This window comes from Manduca sexta, chromosome 27 (genome assembly GCF_014839805.1).
Source record: "Manduca sexta isolate Smith_Timp_Sample1 chromosome 27, JHU_Msex_v1.0, whole genome shotgun sequence".
NCBI lineage: Eukaryota > Metazoa > Arthropoda > Insecta > Lepidoptera > Sphingidae > Manduca > Manduca sexta.
In genome coordinates this window covers 14380975-14402478 of record NC_051141.1, presented here as the reverse complement: position 1 = coordinate 14402478, position 21504 = coordinate 14380975, and the positions used below count along the sequence as shown (strand labels likewise).

The following is a 21504-nucleotide window of genomic DNA, read 5'->3' as shown; positions in this document are numbered from 1 at the left end:
TCATATATGAATTTGGGCTTTATAGTGCAGGATACCAGATTTAAGTATCGCATTATCAGTATCCCATTCGCGGGTTTCCCCCGGTGTTGACTGTGGGGTTTGATACCAAAAAAAAATACTATACCCTATAACAACAAAAACGTGGTCACGATGTGGTCGATATCTCAGATACTATAATTTGCATGAAAATCAATAGTTCCTAATGGAACGTGTTAATACACGGGTTACATTTCGCTGAAAAATTCAACCGTGTGGATAACGAACACATCGCGAACACAATTTACCGGTGCTATGCAAGGTTATGGTGTCTGAATAGGTCCAGAATAATGTTAAGGAATATTGCACTTTCAATGACGCCCACGGCACGTAGCGAATAGTAGAGTAGATATTATAATAATATTATTTAATTCGGTTCCAATTTTCAATAAGTATCAGCTTATCGCCGTTCTGTGCTGTATGTAGGCCTTCCTTATTGAACGTTAGTAACCTTATTATGGAACAGCTCATATCCGGTTACGGCCTCGACTTACAGAATTAGCCAAGATACCTGTTTAAGAATGGGAATTGGGATATTGACAAATAAGGTATTTGATGTAAAAATACAGCACACATAGTAAGATTTGAAATATTTATTTATAAAAAAAAAATATACACTTACAATAATATCTCAAAATATTCCATTCATGGATTTATCAAGTGTCCATCTATACATAGATCGGAATTTGTAACATCATAAACGGAATATCTTAGTTAAAATAACAATAAATATTACTATAAAATCAGGTTCCCATGATTATTTCATTTAAAACACTGCCTTTCGTGTAAAGGTAACTTAAAGAATCATTGGTCGCAGTTGCTTACGGTACGATAATGACATCCGAAAAATAAATTACCTTTGCTTGAACGAATTTATTGCAATATAAACAGTAATGCCATCAAATTAATATTTTGCGTATTACGAGGACTAGTGTTGTTTGTCATGCACAAAACAATGTACAAGAATCTTTTTTTAAATGATATAATAATAACCATTATTACCAAAAAAATCATTTTCTTTATACTACTAAAATATTTTATTAAATTATAACTCATAATTCATGCAAAATCAAGGCAGATTGTGGCAAGAAAATAGACGAGGAAAAGAAATTGCAATAATAACTATTTTGCAGGTGTGGCGCGGCCATCGCGATTTTTCTGTCAGAGCACCCCAGATAGTTAATTATGAGGGTGAACCAATGAGCCGTATGCGACCCACACACGTGTTATACAAATTCAGATCTACGTGACGCAATTAATAGGCCAGCAACTTGGAGCGTACTTACAAGGCCGCAAAGAAAGGCCCACTGTCGTATAAATTAACTTCCAACGTGGAACTATCCGCGGCACAGTAGCTGCGTCGTCACACTCGCTCACTTCAATAACTGATGTACGCTAAACGTTGTCGACCGGTAAATACGGGCGGTCGCAACAATTGTTCGTTTCGGAATTCACAGCTGTTTGATCGCAATTAATACTTGTTAGTTTGGAATGTTTGTGGCGCTTGTTCTGGCGGCTGTTTAGATAGTTCTTATAATTAAAAAATTCAAAATGTAATACAATAATCGCCGCATGATTCGTTTTGATAAAGATTTACACGTAAAGGGTTGTATTTAATGGAACAGTATAAATATAATTATAACAAACAGCGAGGAGGTACGCCTACTGCTCCTTGTCGCTCTACACTTGCCGGTTCAGCGGCATGGTTGCTCGCGCCTTGGATAAAATGTCATTAATGTTAGCGTGAGTAAGTTCAAGGTTCGCGTCCGCTTGCGCCTTGTTCATCGCGTACGCTTTCTAAATCGAGAAGAGCACTATCCACCCAAGTTTGATAAGCGTGATGTCTTTGATGCAGTCGCTCATGCACGAAAGGCACAGTAGCAAGCCAAACCTCAGTAAGTCTCCCAGCAACAAATTCAATGGTTGTTCATGGTTAGGTATCACAAGCGCACGATTTTTACTGCGTTCTTGTATATGTATAAGCCGCCGGTGGCGGAGAGCGCCAGAAGCTAGACGTATGCCAGTACTTCAGTGCTGCCAATAGCCAGAACCTGCGCCTGCGACTGACCGCCATTGTATCAGCTCCACCAGGAGTACCATTAGGCAGAGGATGATTGCCTGGACGAAGTATGTAGAAACTATATGCGATGTGATGATTCAGGCTCAGATGTGACGCCGGGGATTCCGGTATCAGATCCCAGACGGGAGCGACTGTTGGTTCTACCGACACTACGACCGATTGTTACTGGACTCTTCTCTGTTCGTAACAGTACTTCTATGAAACACTATTATACAACTACAATTGGACACTTAAAGCTTTAAGTGGGTGATAATCAAATTCACTGATGAATTTTCACCCGAAATTCTTGAAATAAGTTTATGTTTAATAAGTAGAACTATTTGTAACGTGGCGACGGCGGTATTGTCACCGGCCGCTCTATAAATTGAGATCGCATTACAATTCAGTTCTGATTACCAACCTTTAGCGGCTTACGCGCAGCTTCTGGTCCGGGCGGCGTCATATATTGTACAGTGACGCGGATTTTCGATATAAGTGAAGCGCGCGAGGTAGTCAATGATATCCTTACAGATATATGTTGTTATAAAATATGGTTGTGCATAAAATGTAAAATGTCCGATCGCCATCCGTGCCATCAATTAATACGTTTACGTATAGAATAACAGTGCACTTATAAATAGTTCATTTCGACAGATAACGATTGAACACATGCCGGCGCGGCATCTACATCACAATTGTCAGTCACTCGCGACTGCTATAACTGCGTTTATAAGTGTACGTACGCACAAAACCCACAGGGAAGGCGTTCACATCACTAAAACACTTAGTATTGAATATTGAACGCGCACTAGATGTTGTTTGGATAAGCTAATACGAGCTTATTGTTTAAAATGTGTTTTAGACTTTTGTTGTGGTGTCGTCGGTGGTGCGCGCGGTGGTAGTTCACTGCGGGGAGTGGCCGTACGCGTTGGACTCCTCGTCTTCCGTGGGCTATGCGGGCGGATCGGCGGCCTGCATCACCTCGTCGAAAGCCTGCTCGAGACAGTGCTTCAGCTCCGCGTACGACACCACAAGCACGCTCTGTTCGTCGCGCGACATCAACTCCACCTAGATACAACACACAATTTTGCACAATATTTCGGTTTAGCCAGAATATTTTGTTAGTGATTCTCTAAAGTAATCAAATCATACAGCGGTAATTGCAGAAAGAAGAAAATTATGAAAAATAACTATAAAGAAATACATCTTTACCTTATTAGCACTCCCGCCGTCAAGTTGATTGAGGCAGTAGGTGAGATGCGCCTGGTCCACCCAGGGTCTGCCCTCCTCCGTCACCGAGTGGAACAGGTAGTCGCGGAACAACTTCAGCATATAGCGGTTCCCGGTCTCCGACCACGACGCGTCCATGTTCAACCTTCAAGAGAAAGCATCGTATAAAATCTTTGCTGCCATTATCAGTCACATGAAATCCAGTTATAAACATAGGCCTCCCATAGTACCGTAAATGAGACCTAAGCTTCTGATGATTATTCAGATACATTATATGAGTTAATTATTTTAAATATCATATATAAATTAAAAAAATTCATGACTTTTGAGGTGAATAAGATAAGATCCTTTGATATATATAGATAAATCATTATGACATGTCTTTATTATGCATGTTGTATCTTCTTTGCACTATTTACTATCTACGCGCCAGTCTCAAAATGCTGAGGGTCGGAATCAAGCGCGCTAGTTACTATTCGCAAAATGCCTACAAATGTCCATTGTCATGCAAATAATTTTAAATTTATAAAATGAACATGATTAGTTAAGACACTTATTTTGGTTAAGTTTGAATATAACATTTTTATAATAGCGTCGCGACATGTTGATTATATTTGGAAAAGTATTTTTGTCAGCATATATCGAAAACCCCACGAAAATTTAAAAATGCATTGAAAGTAATAAATTAGAGAAAATTGGAATGGCCTTGACGGCACGGCCAAGACGTTTCTTGATGCAATAGTATTTTAAAACTTATGTGTTTGAATGTGATTGATAATTATGATCGCATCGATTGGAGGTTGTTTGTTAGTCTGCTATCACAAAGGTATTGCTGAAATAACGAACGCTTATTATGCATTATGATCCTGTTATTTATTATAGAAGCGAAAGTTTATAAACATATATATATATATATATAGACGACATTATATCCTAAAAAGAGCAGGGGCATACATTGTAGGACATATTCCGGGATACGATTATAACGCGGGCAGAGTGTGAGCAAAAGGTAGTTTAAAATAATTTTGCATGAAGAAACCTGCGGTACTATCCTTTTGCTTCACCAAGAGCCAGGCCTTATGAAAAAAGTTTTGAACTTAAAAAGACGCAATTGCCAAAATGAGTAGTTCTGAAACCATAAATCCCTATCGAAAGTTGAATCTCGGATCTAACTACCGTACAAAGATCAAATCACAAACTACATAGAATATTAATTCTTATCTGTACTGGGAGTGGCTAGTTGTCGTAGCGGGGGGGTGGACCGCGGGAGTCATGTTCGTCGATCGCTGCTGCGCCGAGTAGTACGTATCCTTTTTGGGAGGTCTAGCAAAAATTACATGGTTAATGAAAATATGTGAAAAGTTTGCGTAAAACATTAACGGCAGTAAACAGTCAACTTACTCGGGGCGTTCGTTGACGACGCCCAGCTTTATGAGCACGCGCAACAGTCGCCCGTTGTCGATCTCCATCGCGAGCTGATCCTCGAACGCGTCCGCGCGCCTCTCCAGCGCCTCCACCTGTTTAAACATTTTCAGCATGAATGTCAATTACAAAGTTTCGGTTATATAGCTAGTAATGTAATGGTATTTATGTTGACAACCTATTGCTGTGCATGATGGTAATATGGGATCGGTGATAAAGTGTTTGCACGTGTTTAATATTTTCGTATGACCCTTACTGGTATTCATGATTGCATAAAAGGATCGATTCTGCAAAGATGCGTGAAGCACCAGACTGCTTTGCACTCGCGTCTACGGACACGGCAGTGATTCAGTGATAATAGGGTACCGGACTCATTTTTGTTCTTTACTATTATTAAATATTTACATAATATAAATTATAACACAGAAGGAATTATTAAAATCCGGTAAAAAATCAACAAGTTAGAAGTCTTTGAATTTCGGTGGAAGGGGTAATTAACAAGAAACAGAAAAGAGACGAAATATCCACATGTGACGTCATCGGGAATTACGACGCGTGCGAAAAAAAGAGATGAAGCGATATCCCCACATTGCGCCCACTTCTGCACGTTACAATATTTTAAATATGAATTACTCGCTCCTTTTTTAACCAATTGTGATGCAGTTTTCGCAGGAGTGCTTCTTTTTCGTATTATTAACCATTACATATAGAATAATGTAAAAAATCAAGCATAGGCCGGTCCCCTATTATCCCTCACCAATCCACAGTTACCGTGTTCGAAATTGCACATACACTAACTGGCTGATTCCGGAATCCGACACACGTTTGTATCTTAGGCTTGACAACTTTATGGTGTATGGTGGTCAAATACAATCCATGTACCACCACAATATGAACCCTTCTTATAGTTAGATGTATATTATGTTACCTGAGTGTAAAACCTGGCCCCTATCATTGGCATGAGATCCGTAACTGAACGGCGCCCGCCCGATGACGACAACAGATACCTGACACAAATATACTAGTTAAATGCCAGCCAGGCACCATCCCCTAATATAAGAGGACTCCCAATTGTGCTTTATCAACTTGCCTTATAGCACCGTTGGGTTCCCCTTAATTTAAGGAAAGGCAAAGGCTTTATAATGGAGTGTAATACTTTAAGCGACCTTAATTTATTAAACGACTAACATGTCAAGAAATAAATTTTTAAATTAAAATTTTGTTTGAAACTAACAGTGCCATATAATATTATTATAATAAACAACATACAGTATCAGGTTCTTAAGGTCTGCGGAGTAAGACCTAGAGACGAGATCCATGGACGCGGCCAGGTTGTCGCAGTGGATGGTGCGGCACGCGAGCGCCAGTGCCAGCCGGCCCAGCGCCGTCAGATCGTCTTGCTGCGCCTACGTTAACAACCAGTTGACAAATTCAATAAGTACTCTAATTATTATTAAAATCTCGTAGTAATAGACAATAATTTTAGAAGAGTATTACAAAAAAAAGCATTGCGCATGAGATATTTATATATAAATAGTGCATAATAAACATTACTATTTCTTAGGATTCTCCAATATAATATGCATCACTAGCACCTGAGATTAATGCATATCAGATAAAGAAGATCTACATATTTTTAAAATTGGATATTGCACCCAAGAAGTTCGCTCTAAATTATTTTGAATATGGGTTTGATTTCAATGAATAAGGTAAAATTATCAGTAAAAACGTGCTCGAGTAGGGCGATTGTTAATAATTATGGACCTATCAAAACTAGAAAATAACCGAAAAAAAATACAGAATACACACCTGCGTTATATCCACGGCGTTAGGGTGCAGCGCGTCGATAGCACCACACCAGGATATACGCACGCGGCACCCGTTCATCACCACTTTAGTGGGGTCCAAGCTCCTACACGCATTCAAATATCCGAAATAGTCAGTAATAATAATCCAAAATAAGATTCCAATTTTACAGTTCTCTAAAAATCAACTACTGGTTGAAAGCACAAATTAAGAAAATGTTTGGTGCGTTTTTATTTCCAACGATTCTCTAACCTTAACAAGTTCTATATCATAACAAACAATACCGTAAGTGCATTGACATGGGGAAACCTACTATCGATCAGTGTTTGTCTGGGAGGGGTGGCGATAGGTGTATGCCGGCTCAGTATACGGCCCGACCCACACGCCGTAGGCAATAATCGATATGCAACTACCCTTTCACCCCCAACCAAATTAAGTTCGCAGCCTTTGTCTGTTCCGTCGCAATTATTGCGCGCAAAATTAATAACATGTTGCTTATATATATGTCTGTATTTCGAAAGACAATTCCAAAGTTTAGAGGATTTATATTAATTATATTTAACTTACTATTTAAGGCACTCAAAGGTGTTTTAAGGTTTGTTGGTTTTGTTTACTCTTGATTTGAAACTTATACATGTTAATTATGGCTGGCGTGATTTATTTTTCAATAAAGTTTTATTCTAATAAACATGACAGTACAAATTTCGATGATACCACAATATTTTTAGTGACACAGATAAAACTAGTACACCGATAAGAAAAAATTTACACATTTGCACAAATTATCGTTAGAAAAGTGTTACCTGCAAGCCAGTCCAGCGGAGTGGATAGAGCGGAGCGCCGCCGTGAGCTGCACCAGGATGCTCCACAGCACCGCTTCAGGCAACAGCGCGCCGCATGCCACCGCACGGAGCATTGCATTTTTCTAACCAACATACACATATCTCATATAATATGCTAACGCGTTGCCTGACATCCTTTAATGAGACCCTATTATTGCAAGCTTAAAACCTCTCGAAAAGGTAACAACCATTACACAATTTTCAAATTTTGTACATATATTCATTATGTTTAGATCAACAAATACACCGACAACAATTCAAGTAATATCTAAAATCGAAGCATGCTAATGCCAAGGACTTTGAATAAAAAGGTTATAGTGATTTATATGTTTTGTTCAAGATACACATTCGTGTCCCGAAGAGTTCTCATAGGAAAGAGTTTGGAATAAATAAAATTGTCAGTAACCTGGTGAGTGTAAGGACGGGGTGCATCAGGGTCCGATGAGAATGGGTCGTGGAAGGCGCTGTTAGCCTCGGAGGCCGTGTTGGCGGCCCCGCCCGACAGAAACTTGTTCATCACGGTCATTGACGACGGGTGGTATTGGTATACGAGTACCATGGCTGTCGCACAAAATAAATGTAACATTGTCAATAAAAAACCAAAACGAAAACGCCGCTGGCTCTGGGAGAATGAGATACTATTTTCATTGAACCGTTCGGTTATATTGATACGCAAAAGACTATACAGAGTAGATTTTTGAAACGGGGCAAATACTCTTAGGAGACTGTCCATAATTTCAGAAAATATTTTGATTTGCTTTTAAAAATTTCAAAAAATAATGTACAGACAGCACATATTTAACAATTTACGCAAAACAATTATTTGATGCCAATCGATCCGTTTGCTTCTAACGATCAAAAGCGTCAATGCGACCATTCAAGGTTTAAGTACTAGCTAGTTGGAGTCGTGTTTCCTACAAATGTTTCAGGAGAAAGTTTTTGTCAGTAGTACTCCAAAAACCATGGGCAGTCTGCCATTGCTGCCCCGTCTCAAAAACCAACTCTCTAGTTCTCAGCAATAAATCTATTATACACATTACGTTAAAGAAAAAAAAACTGACAAATAAGCGACAAATCGTCACATAAGTTATCTCTTTCTAAAGCCTATATGCAGTTTTTACCGCCGCGTGCACTTCAGTATACACTCTACAGTGTTTAAAAACATTCGGCAAATAAACCAACGAGGAGTAAACATATTATAAAAAAAGGATTTTGTCTAGGACCGTCACCTGCCTTATGGAATCAATAGTTGTTAGATGTCTGCAGTAACATGTTAGCATTATTAGATCAGGAGAGTTAGGATGGCGACAATATCTTTACTAATAGCGTATACAATCGCAGAGCAGGACGCATAATATGATTATGTTAACTCATGGGAATATAAAACAGAATAAACTAAGACGAATTAATGACATATGATGTCAGAAACAGACTGCCTTTTATTTAGCTTTAATGCATGTAATATACAAATATTTGAGCTTTACACGTCTTGCCTTAACCGTGTAGTGAACTCCATGTTACAATTTATATAGATTTATATAGACTGTGCAGTGTGCACACTGACAATCTACAAAAATGTATGAAATATAATGTATCAAGAGAGCAGATGAAAATATGTAACTTAATATATACACATAAAGGAAAAGGGTAGATGCGGCGAACATACTGAAAACAATAATATATATGACGCGTTTATGAGGCATGCAAGCAGTTTACTGAGACTGACACAATGTATACACTGAAAGGTTACTGATTAAATCAACAAACAACACACGGATATCATAACTTATAGATGCATTGGTATATTTTATTACCCACGTTCTTTCTTTCAATGCATTTTTTTAGGTTCAACATAAAGCATTCAATTTAAACTTTTTGAACTAAACGCGAATCAATTCATGCAATCAAATATTAAAAATGTTACCTACATCCGATTTATTATCCGTGTCTCCAGTATTTTGTTGTAAAACAACTATTAGTGGCGTGGAAGGTGAAAGGTGTTGGCTTTAAAAGCATTACAGATTTCACCTGTACAAAATGCAAATGACACATAACACCCTGAAGGCAGGATATTCATGATAGATGTAATTATGGATTACGTATCGTTTATATTTTATAGTGTGAAATAGAGCAGTGACTATATTATGTTGATTTAACCAGACGCAAATGTGAATACAAAATATAATAAAGAATAGATTTCAAAACTGTAGAGTGCTCACAGTGATCATTGAAAGCCTTGGTGGTGAAGTGGTCCTCGAGCCGCACTACGTTGGGGTGGTCAATCTGTTTCCAAGCGTCGAGCCGCTTGGTGTTCATCGTGGTGTAGCCGTGCAGGCGGCGCAACGCGTAGTTCTCGCCGGTCTCGCAGTGCGCCGCGCGGTAAGTCGTCGCGATTGCGTGCGGCACCGGGTCCTCCAGCGGTATCAGTTCAGCGTACATATTCTCCAAGTTGTCTGGTAGTTCTAAAGGAGGCATGCATATCCATATATCATATTATCTGAGATAGACGGCTAGTTTCAATGAACGATCCTTATCCCTAACTTCGAATCAACTATGGTTTCGTCAATGGGGCGACACTCTGTGTCCAGCGTCATGTCGTTCCGCCTCTTCCGATGTTTGCCGAAACCATTATTGTGAGTGGTCCATTTTAGCTATAGATCCGAATACAATGATTGAGATCGTTTAGTGAAATCGGCCAAATGTGAAGAACCGTAAATAATACTTGGGAACAAGCCAGTGCCGATACAATAACTCTGATGTCTCACGGCTGTATTTGGTCAGTAAGACTCCGTTCAGACGGTAGACGGCAGGATGAGGTCCGCCTTGCCTTAATTGGTCATACAACATGCATTAGCTTATGCATAAAACCTATTGTGTGATTTCAATGAAAATGAGTATCAGGTAAGGTCTGGTAAGGATCTGAACGAATCCTATGTTTCATTGCTTGCAAAAACAACTATTTTTGACTGCATTGACCTTATCGGGTTTTAATCAGTTATCTCGTGGTAGAAAATAAACACGTCTTTACAATGATTGCAATGATTTTCTTGAACTATTACGTTCTTACTAATTATCGTTGTATTGTGCTTACTTCAGTTCTCTAATTATAGTGTATTTTGGCTTAAGATGTTCGGTAACAAAACTTCAGAGAAAGGAAGACACGGCATTAAATAATATGACAAACGAATACAACGATAAATACTAGTAAGGCCCTTAGTGTTCCGTACTCGCTGTTTTAATAAATGAGTAACTGTTACCCGCACGTAAATATCCGATCAATTCTATGTATATTTGATTTTCGTAATAATTGTACGAGCTTGTTTAGCGTGTTTTACGTCCAACATATAAATATTCGGATTTTTAATGCAACGTCGCGTCGTGTCGAAATTTTCAGCCATCAATGAAATATTTCGGTATTTCTATAATTGAAACACACGGATACAGCTTTACTGGCAAATGTTTTTAATTGAATAGTAAAAAATTAAACTTTAAAGTTTTGGCAAATACATAAAAGTGTAATAGCGATTAAAAATAAGGGTCGGTAGTAGGTACAAGGGTGAAAATGACGTTATAATAAGTTATTTTTAACGCCAAATCATAAAAAAAATTAAACTAAAAATGTCCAAACAATTTTGTTTTTTGAGATGGGACACCCTTATCACTTAGGGGTTTACTCTATAGTTTACGACCAATTCTAAGACTTACCAATTATACACAAATTATTTCATAAGAATCAGTCACTTATTGCACAAGAAGAGTTTGAAGACTAACACCGTGACACGAGAAAATTATGTATTAGGTAGACATCGATTATGGTGATATTTAGAATTCCTTTAATAAAAAAAATATTTTCCATCAATGTGACTTTTTTGACGTACTAATAAATCGAACCTTGTACAGTGGACCACAAAAGTCACTTAATAAAAAGAATCACAGAAGCGGTAAACGCTTTAAATATCAAATTTTGTTGATCAGTTCCCTCCATATTCGTCATTGAACATATAAAAATCATAAATACTAACAAAAATGTTCAAACAGACTCCTGGTGGAAATATTGGTGAACGGCATAGACACGACATTTTTGAATACCCTCAGTCTTGCCGTATATATCATAATTTGTATGTAATAGCCATGTATTTGTGCCATTTAAGTATAGATTTTAAAGATCACGTTCAAATTGGTTTTTAAATATAATTTGAAAAAATGCAGATCTGTTTATGGAAATAGATCCCGCAAAATGTAATTTAGTATGATATTGAACATAGTAAACAAACAGAAAAGGATTAACGAATTTACAAACAAAAAAATATTGTTTACTGTGGGGTTTCCCTATAATTTCATATTTATTTTGAGATTGACAGGCAAATTTACCGCTGATCCTTAAGGATTGAGAATATGATAATTTTATAATATATTGATTATTAACAATCATTCGAACTTAAAATTAAAACACACCAGGGGCCTTATTCTCTATGCCGCACGTTAATTTGACAGTGCGTAACAAACACGTAACACAACGCATCATGTTTAGGACTATAGAAATTTGGCTTACAGAATACTATTCCACGCACATTTCTCGAAGATAACATGACACGGCCGCGTTACGCGTTTACACTATCATACAGAATAAGGGCCCTGTTGTTATATCTCGCTACTATTTATATCACATTACTATTCAATAAAAGATAAGTCACGTGAGGACAACCGACGACAAATGAGTGGTCGCGCGGAATTTTATCAAACAAACCATTTTCTTTCACATATTAAATTATGGAACATCAAACCATGTGAATTATTTTTGCGTACGTATCTTATTTATCGTAAATAAGTAAAACAAAAAGAAAATAGAAAAAAAAATTGTCTCAAAATTCGTTTTAAACACAAACTGTGGATATTAGAAATATTAAATAAATTTAGCACGAATATAGACCATGACATAGAGATTAACATCGCGTGCCATGATCATTACCTCGCAGTTAAACAATACATATTGTCATTCGTTTTTCTTTATACATGTTTATTAAAAATTATATTTCTGTTCAGCTTATTCAAATAAAATATTACTTGTCGCATGGTAGGCTGTTGCTATAAACCTTCCGCGTGACACCTCTGGATGTTACGAGAAGTTAAAACTAGCGCTGCTCAGAACTATCTGTCTGAGTAGACTGTAGTAGTAGACTGTCCTGGTATGCAATTAGCATGTGCTGAACCACTTCCTTTTACCTTTATAATTCTACAATGTTACTATGCTTAATAATGAAAGATTTAAGTAGACAAGATAAGGTAAAAAACGGATTTTATTTTAAGGTGTTCATATACATATATTGACCATACTAAAGTTAATTTACATTCAAACTGACTTTAGTATGGTTAATATTGACAGCTCGTGGTTGTCTACTGAGTGGCGCTCATGATATAAAAATTCGAGTCTAATCGTAAACCTGGATTTAAATAAAAAATATTAGTTACATGAGTAAAATTATTTGTTGTTCAAGTGAATAAATAGGTTATAACAGTGACGTTTTGGTTGCCATTTTAGTTCAGATTTTGAACAAATGGTTTATTTGAAAGTTCGTGTCTATAGAATATAACGTCAATGTTAAAATCTCATTATACACTATATTGGCTGAATTGGAATTCACAAAAAAATATAAATATGTTGAATTTCTACGTCCCTTTGAGAAAAAGTCTGGGACAGACAAACACCGAGGCGATTAAAAATGATCCGTTTTTGAAGTACAGAACACTAAATATCACTTGACTGACACCGGCAGAAGCTTAGTGCAGTCAAAAACATACTCATTAGCATTGGTCGATTCCGATAGACTTGTACTGAATGCATGCTATGGGACCATTAGGGCGGGAACAATGATAAACACAAATATGAAATAGATGTTCTGTCGGAATCGCCAACGAAACACATCTTTATAATTTGCATTGCATTTCGATGTCATTGTTAGTTCCGATTCCAAGAGCATGCAAGTCAATATAAAGATTCCCTACAACTATAGGCACACTTTTATATACATATAATATAAAAAAATAAATGTTGCAAGTAACTATTTATAAATTATGGAAGAGCGGAGTCTCCTAATACAGGCACTCTTGCTTAAAAGGAGACTCCAGCGACTAATTATTGTAAATGACAACTTTGTTATAATAAATAAACATTATTATTATTATTATTATTATAGGCACGCCCTATTGCCGGGCAGGTGGCTGTCGGAGGTAATAATGTAACATGTACCTGAGGAGGGTGGTTCTAATGGATTTGTATTTTGGTTTTCTGAAGTTCCTTCTTGTGATTGCGGTCCTTGCGTGAAACATTGAAGTTTTACACATTTAATTACTACCTATTTTGTAAAGACATTTTTCTGCAACATTATATTGTAGCACTTATAAAATGTGTCTTTTTTTTATAAAACATACAAAAACGTAGCATCTTCGCTTCCCTGCTTATTCAGGGGTAGACAGACATGTTATTACATCCACATTTCTGTAGGTATGTTAGGGCCCGTGCAATAGGAAGCTTATTGCCTTTTACCGGGCACAATTATAGACTCAGTTGTTTAAATACGTAGACACAACAATTGTAGTTCGACTGGTAGACATCGATTATGGAAAAGCACTATTTTTAATTCAAGTGAATTTGCTATCAACACTGAATAGCATTATAAGGGCTGCTTGCACATTCTAGAGTTTATTTATATAACTACGAGTGGATTACTAACGCAGGGTTAAATGATATTTTTTCTAGCCAAGAGTCAAAACCATGGGTTAAATAATTAACTATTAAAACGAAGTGAGAGCATGAATTTTCTATGATTTTTTTTACTGTGAAGTTATTTTAAAGTACTACGACTACGGGTGAATAGTAAAAGCTTTAACCAGAACTTAGAATAACTATTGAGTTATGCTGTGCACATTTCATCCCAAACACAACAGATCACTGTCAAAACATTGCTGGTTTTTCTTTCTTTTCTAAAAATTTACCGCCAATTCAATTTACAGTAGATTCATATTACACACGTTATCAAAAAAATTTAAAAAATATTTCTTTATTTACTGCCAATTAAATCCTGAAAATCAATCCCCGCCGGAATTGGACACTGTACCAAAACGGGGATCCGAAACAACAAAAAAACTTTACAATTAGTATTGATGATTCCATTAATTGTCACTCATGATAACAGTTTATTTTATAACAAGCATAAGTTTACACTTATGATGTGGGTCCTTTAAACACTGTCCAACAATATGATATCCCTGGCACATACCAGCGACACCATTCTAAATATTATAAAGGTTTGTCACAGTTACCTGGATATTGATGAGGATCAGCCTGCAGAAACACATCTTCATTCCGTTGGTATATCTCGGACCTTATGGTATCTGGCATGTAGAATGTGGCAGCCAGACCTTCGAGCAAAATAATCAAAAATGAATACTTGAAACATTGGCAACACATCAATGTACTTATGTTAACAAATATTCACACAGCACGCTAAGAATTTCCATTTTTTTTTCATATTTAACGGGAAAAACATTGGCACAACAATAATTTACAAAAAATAGCAAACGATGTTACAATCTTCCATATTCTCTTCCATGAGACGCACGGTTCAAGTGTGGTGTCTGAGAGACGAATCTATACAGGGTCTTGTAATTATGCGCAATTTTGCCCAATAGCCAAATCTGAGTGGTCAGATCTCATCCCACCTGGCTTGCTGGCCACTTGGTAGGAAAGAGAAATTTACAAAGGGGTGAAAACAAGTTTTTTTTTTTCAAAACAAAAATTATGCAAGTAAATCCCTATGCATGGGGTTAAAATCTATAAGACATTATTCAAGAGGTCTTTGTTGCGTCTGTTCCACAGGATTTCTGGTTCACCTTGAATATTAACATATTGTGTATGAAGTACGAAGACATTTATTTTTCTAACATGTGCCTTTATTAACAGAATATTTTTTGTACATATAAGAAATTATCGTTCATCATCTTTAAATACATTTTAAAGTACATTAAGTTCATGAATGGATAAAGGCATTCGCGTATAGATTACAAGCTATATATACATTCGCATTGATTCATATTCGATGCACTCCTTCTCAAACTGAGCCATGAAACGTATCGTCGCTCGGCGCGCTGCGCTGTATTTTAATTAGCCGCCATCGCGCGTCATCGTCACGTAACGCTTTTATATAATTACACAGACACTGCATGTCGCATCTGTTCAACAATATACTATTACTTTCAATTCTAACAACTATTATAGATTTTGTATCATAGTAGAACTCTCTTAACGTAACAGTAAGTTCAGGACAAATAACAATGTTTAGTAATTTGTGCCTGACATGGCGATAGGCTCTGTAGAAAAACCCAATGTCACCTTGCTCGACCCGGGCATCGAACCCGAAACCCCAGCACTGTAGTCAAACCGTAATGCGAATACGCCGAGGCAGACAAAATATATATAACGAGCAAATATCACTATTACATGCATAATATCATATTCAAAAATCGCAGGCGATGGAATTGCAAACGTGTTCTTTAGGTCAGTTTCGTGACGTCACGCCCGCGCGTGGCTAGTGAAAGTAAGATAACGTTACAGCTTACATTAAATTCAAACCTGTTAACTGTTAATAAACTGTTATAATATCGTTTCTATGATGTATGATCATTTAATAAAATTTTGCAAAATGACTAACTAAAAACGCACAGCTTGAGGTTCAATATAAATTTTTGCAAAGTACATTAATATATTAGACGATCCAAAATAAAAAAAAAAAAAATGTGGTTACTGATATGTTATGTTACATTAGTACTTAATATATTAATATTAGCTTTACTTATGAACCTAATAAACATCTGGATAGTGTCTCTTTATAATATCGCAGGGCCTTCGCGAGGCATTTTTGTAGCCTATCGCGTCGATACAATGGGACCGATCACATATTTATAATTTTCTTATTTTATATTTCTTATTATTAATGAGAATTAAATTTATTAATTTGCAATATTCATTTATAACTTCAATATCGTAAATTCTGTTTCAAAACGTAGTACATATATGGATGGCTACAAGCTATATTTTTAATAGATGCGTCGTATGGTTTTCCTGTGACCGGTGACCGCGTTCAGTCGAATCATTTCAACAGGTGCACATTACATTATTTTTGTTTTGAATTATATGAAATGCATATTTTAAATAAAAATGGGCTTAATGATATACAGCCAGCAACAAATATTGCACTACAATATCGCAGACACGACTTATTAATATTCGCAATTTGCATTAGCAAAACATAATCTTGCAAATGTGTCATTATAACAACAGAAAATAAGAGAATAATATTTTTAAATCATAAAATAAAATCAAGCATTTATCCTTTGCTCATCTGACTTTAGATACGGCAGATGTCTCGATTCTCTACATAAAATTTTTATGCTGTAAAATTCGCTTTCGCCTCAATATTATTTGGAACAAATAATTTTAGCGATTTCCCTATACGTTTCTATGTAAAGTAAACTTAAACTTAAGTCTAAATTTAAACTCACGTTTAATGCATAATACCACTGAGAATAGGGATTAACCACAACACACGAGTAACTTGTAAACTCACCACTTGCAAGAACACATCATTTTCCTTGTACCAATACGTGGTATTATGCACAAACGTATAATTTTCGTGAAGAGTTTACAAACCTGGTTTGGAGCTCATGGGGCCCATGTGCACAGGGGCGCACGCGTACATCTGTGTCGCGTAGGGAGACAGACCAGGGGGACCGAGGCACGCCTCCGGTCCTGGTGGCAGGAAGACTACATTGATACCATTAATTCTAAGTTGTTAGTAAAACACTATAGTGAGGTTAGCCGTTAGATGTTAAGCGATAAAGCCGTCTATTGTAACATAGATTATGTTTTGTTGATGATGGCCGATCAGGACGATTCAATGTGAATGTTTTGGCGTGTAACATAAAAACTAATAAGTAAATTATTATGAGTATTTTCTGTTCGTGAATTATATTAATATGTTCGCTTCTGTATAAGGCGTGGAAACGAGGTCACATACAAACGCGAGCTAGCGCCTAATATTTTCGTGGTGATAAAGGATTGTTTATCCCACAGTGAAAGGCTGATTTACAATAAGTTAGTATTGCGGCCAGTTTTTGAAACTTATAAACGTTTCTTACGTGAATACTGTACATTTCATACTCCATCTGATTATGATTGATTCCTTCCTAGCAGAATATCGGCTATGAAGACGAATCGCAATGAAGACCAGCCTAGTACGTAGGAGATATTATAGCGCATAAGTGTGTGCGCCATACACAGGTGCACACTCAGTTTCTTCACTCTCATAGGTCGGTGAAACGGCAGTTCGACATGACCGCAGAGAGATCAGGCGCAGGACCAATGGCTTTACATGCTTTCCGAGGCACGGGAGTACATAGCCATCTTTCTGCTGCGACTGAGTAATTTTGAAGATGGAATAAACCAGTTACTATTATTTTTGGCCCGACTCGGGATTCGAAGCCAGGAATTCGGCGTGGTAGTCGTACTCGTACGGTGTACAATTATAACTAGGCCACCAAATCAGTACAATTCTTGATATAATTAGTTACAATAGACGGCAATATAGTGGCAAATAATATACAAAGCAATGGCTAATAATAGCTGTTTAAGGCATAGCTACGATAGTTTGATTTCGACGGAACAAAATAGTACAGAAATGAAAGCGTATGGAAACGAGTTTATTAGAGCCATATGATATGCTGTGATGATATATATAATATTAGCTGACCCGGCGAACTTCGTACCGCCTAACAGTCGATTCTTTAATTATTAATTTTTTTAATACTTATTCTGCTATTCGCGACACCGGGTCAGCTAGTAAGACAAAAAAGAAAAAAGAAAGTTGATAAGTAAGACAACAATTACATTATGTCAAAAAAATAAAATTATAAAACACATAAAATTCTTTCCATCGTTCCATCTAACGTCACTCGAATTGTTTTGCCTTCCCGGAACACCTCCACTAACTTTATGGTATGGTATTAAAGTTCAAATTGACTATTAACTATTATATTACGATTCCTTTGGTATGGTAATATAGAAAAGTGTTGTTTTTAGACTTTTTCAGGCATTTCCTTTTTAATTTTTCGCTCCGTACGAACAATTCTGGTAATTAGCGAAATCGGTTCAGCTGCTCCCGAGATTTGCGCTTAGCAAGACATTCAGCGATTAATTTTTATTTTATAGATAATATGGCAAGTCAGTCCCTAATTTTGAAATAAGAATATCTCACTATATCTGTCGCATGTTTGTATCATAATAGCGATGACGTCAACGCAGCGTGACGGCTAATTTCTTCATTGATATTCAAATATACTTTTGTCAATTATAACATTTGTGTTTTAGCAATTATACTGTTCACTTTTACAACAAACCACGGCTTCCACCCAATTTGGGTGATTAATATAAATTAAACTATTTTAGGAATTTTATCGCGGTTTTAATATTTTACTTTTCTCCCGACGTCTCGAAGACTTTACAGCCTTCATGGTCACGGGGGGGACCATGAAGGCCAAAATTCGTAAAATAGTTTAATTTAAATGTCTAACATTCGCGTAAACTTAAGAAATCATTATGATTAATATAACTTATATCTGAACGATCTTTTTATATGTGGCATAATTTAATTTTTTGATCTAAATAGTAAAATTAAATACACTAATAGGAGATTTGGAGTCTAAATCTCAAAATGATATATTTCTATTGAAAGATACTAATAATTATGAATTATGAACTTAACATCTTATGTCTTCAATTCAAAATGTTGGTGGTGATGTTACTGTTTATTCTTAGTTGTATCACTTACCAACAGGCGAACGATTTGCTAGTGACATCATTTATTTGTATAAATTTGTTACACAAAAAAGCTCTATTTCGTGGGAATTAGGCCCCTTTTGATAGAACATATAAAATGTAGATATAAATAGTTTTGTTACTTTCCCATCCTCATATTCTGAAAACCGTAATTTAACAGACAAGAAAGGTCAATGTATTTTACAAATTATTTAACCTACTTCCACTATCTAATAATCTACTAATCTAACCAAAATGTGTCATTGTTTAATAGAGGTAAATGCATTTTTCTGAATGGATTTATGTGAAATTACATACACAGGGAAACTAAGTCCATTCACATAATATGTTAATTTCTATTCAGAAAAGTGCACAGAAAGATTTTTATCTTGAATGAACCCTACACTGATTCTTTTTCCTAGACACAAGGTTAAGAAAGAAACATAAGATCAATTCTTATGTTTCTTTCTTAACCTTGTGTCATTAATTTATTATTATACTACAAAATTTATTTTGTAATAATCAATTTCTAATTATTTGGCCATTGAATTAAATTTAATTAAACCTGAGTGCAATTCCTTTATTTAAAGTTTCTATTAATGTTAGTCTTATTACAAGTTCATGAATTATGTTTTATAAATTAACAAAGCTTAAATAGGAATAGATTTGGGTGGAATACATTATTATGTATATACATAAATTAAAGAATTATACAAATTATGTACAATAGAGTGACACTTACCTAAGGCTGGCGGTGGAGGGGCCAGAACAGAGGCGTTCAAGCTGTCTGCATTGGTGGAATAGAAGTATGTTGTACCCCCAACATTTTCCTAATTTGCAAAAAAGTGGATTAGAATTTTAATTAAATGGCTGTTAAGATTAGATGGTAAAATGTAGTGGAAGGTAAATATTTCAACAAAATATAATAAACAATGTAACACCAACCTGATGCACTTGGGAGGTATTTGATAATGTTGTTATTGTTGAGGGTGATGGGCTGTCTGGGGATTCTGGCAGCATCGCTGGTGCGCCATAGTAATTCATCGGGACAAACTCGCTGATCAACACCTGGTTATAGAACATAGGAAACTATTTTGATGTGATTAGTCTTCGAGTTCAAAATTTTTATAACAAATTTTATACTCATTCAACAACTACAAGCAAAATAAAAAAAATAATTATAATTGGCTATTTATTCTGATTATGCAAAATTAAATATATACAAAATATTATAGCTGTGTACTACACAACCATCAATTAAACACTTACTTAACATTATACAAAAGCTCTCATTTGAATGTTTCTAGAGGAATTTACAGTAGGAAGAGTTTACACCTGCCAGCCTGTTGTGTAGCAATAATCACAAACTGCAGTGACAAATAAATTTCAGGGAACATGCAGTCCATCATGCCAGCAGCAGTCCAACTTGCATCATCTCTATTTTCTTAATTGGCTGCAAAACATCTAACTTGATAGTACAAAACGAACCCACCTTTTTGATAGCTGGCGGAGAAGAATCCAAGCTGAGTTTCCCAAGGGCTTGGGTCAGAGATGTCGTTGGGGTTGTTGTCGATCGATTCTGGAACAAGCCATGTCTAAAGAGCGCAAACTCTAAAATGCTACAAATACTTATTCAAAAACCATCTTACCATGTAAGTGACCAGCTTCGATTCCTGAGGCAGCCCATTGGGCGGTGTGAACGGCAAAAATATTGAGGGATCCATCTTTCAGTATGCGATACGGCCGGCTATCGAGAGTAACAATACAAAAGGATTAAATTTTACATTCAGGTACATAGGTACGTATACGACAACATACTGGTTCTATGTACGGTACTTACACTTTAAACTTGTATTCAATAATATTACTTAACAGGCCGTACCCTGCGGTTGCTCCTATATAAACACCAGTTTATACATCGAAGCAGACAACTGAAGAGGACACCGACATTTTCCTTTCTTTCCTACGAACTACATATATAGATCACGCAGATCACATAAGGATTTATAAGCTCATCATTACAAGAAAGTACCATAAATAGTACGCGTATTCAAAACTCAATTCGTTTAAGAAGAGTCGTAGCTATCGTAAATGGGAAATATTACCAATTTCTAAATAAATAACCGGGATGAGGACACGAAGACAGACACACAGGTTTCCATATTTATTATAATTCTCTTTGGTAGGTATTGTTCTAGCTTTATTATCTATGTGTAAGCAATAGACTAGTACGCCGTACT

At 36.3% G+C, this 21504-nt stretch overlaps 1 protein-coding gene across 9 annotated transcripts; it reads right to left on the bottom strand.

Moving 5' to 3' along the window:
• Positions 1 to 611: 611 nt before the first annotated feature.
• Positions 612 to 21467, bottom strand: LOC115455767 (PAN2-PAN3 deadenylation complex subunit PAN3). Of its 9 annotated transcripts, none has more exons than XM_030184453.2 (17): positions 21370 to 21467; positions 20914 to 21011; positions 20757 to 20843; positions 20210 to 20353; positions 20007 to 20094; positions 17102 to 17215; positions 14716 to 14814; positions 9615 to 9857; positions 7802 to 7956; positions 7357 to 7478; positions 6557 to 6659; positions 6017 to 6153; positions 5676 to 5754; positions 4727 to 4842; positions 4553 to 4648; positions 3308 to 3470; positions 612 to 3163 (listed from the first exon to the last, which is right to left on the bottom strand). In XM_030184453.2, exons 2-17 carry the CDS (start codon positions 20986 to 20988, stop codon positions 3047 to 3049), a joined length of 1938 nt encoding a protein of 645 aa, XP_030040313.1. In that variant the 5' UTR covers positions 20989 to 21011; positions 21370 to 21467; the 3' UTR covers positions 612 to 3046. The 9 variants fall into 9 exon arrangements, with proteins under 9 accessions (XP_030040313.1, XP_037300072.1, XP_030040311.1 ...); XM_037444175.1 differs by having other exon boundaries at positions 20210 to 20332; positions 21370 to 21466; XM_030184451.2 differs by having other exon boundaries at positions 21105 to 21450.
• Between the last annotated feature and the right edge of the window lie 37 nt (positions 21468 to 21504).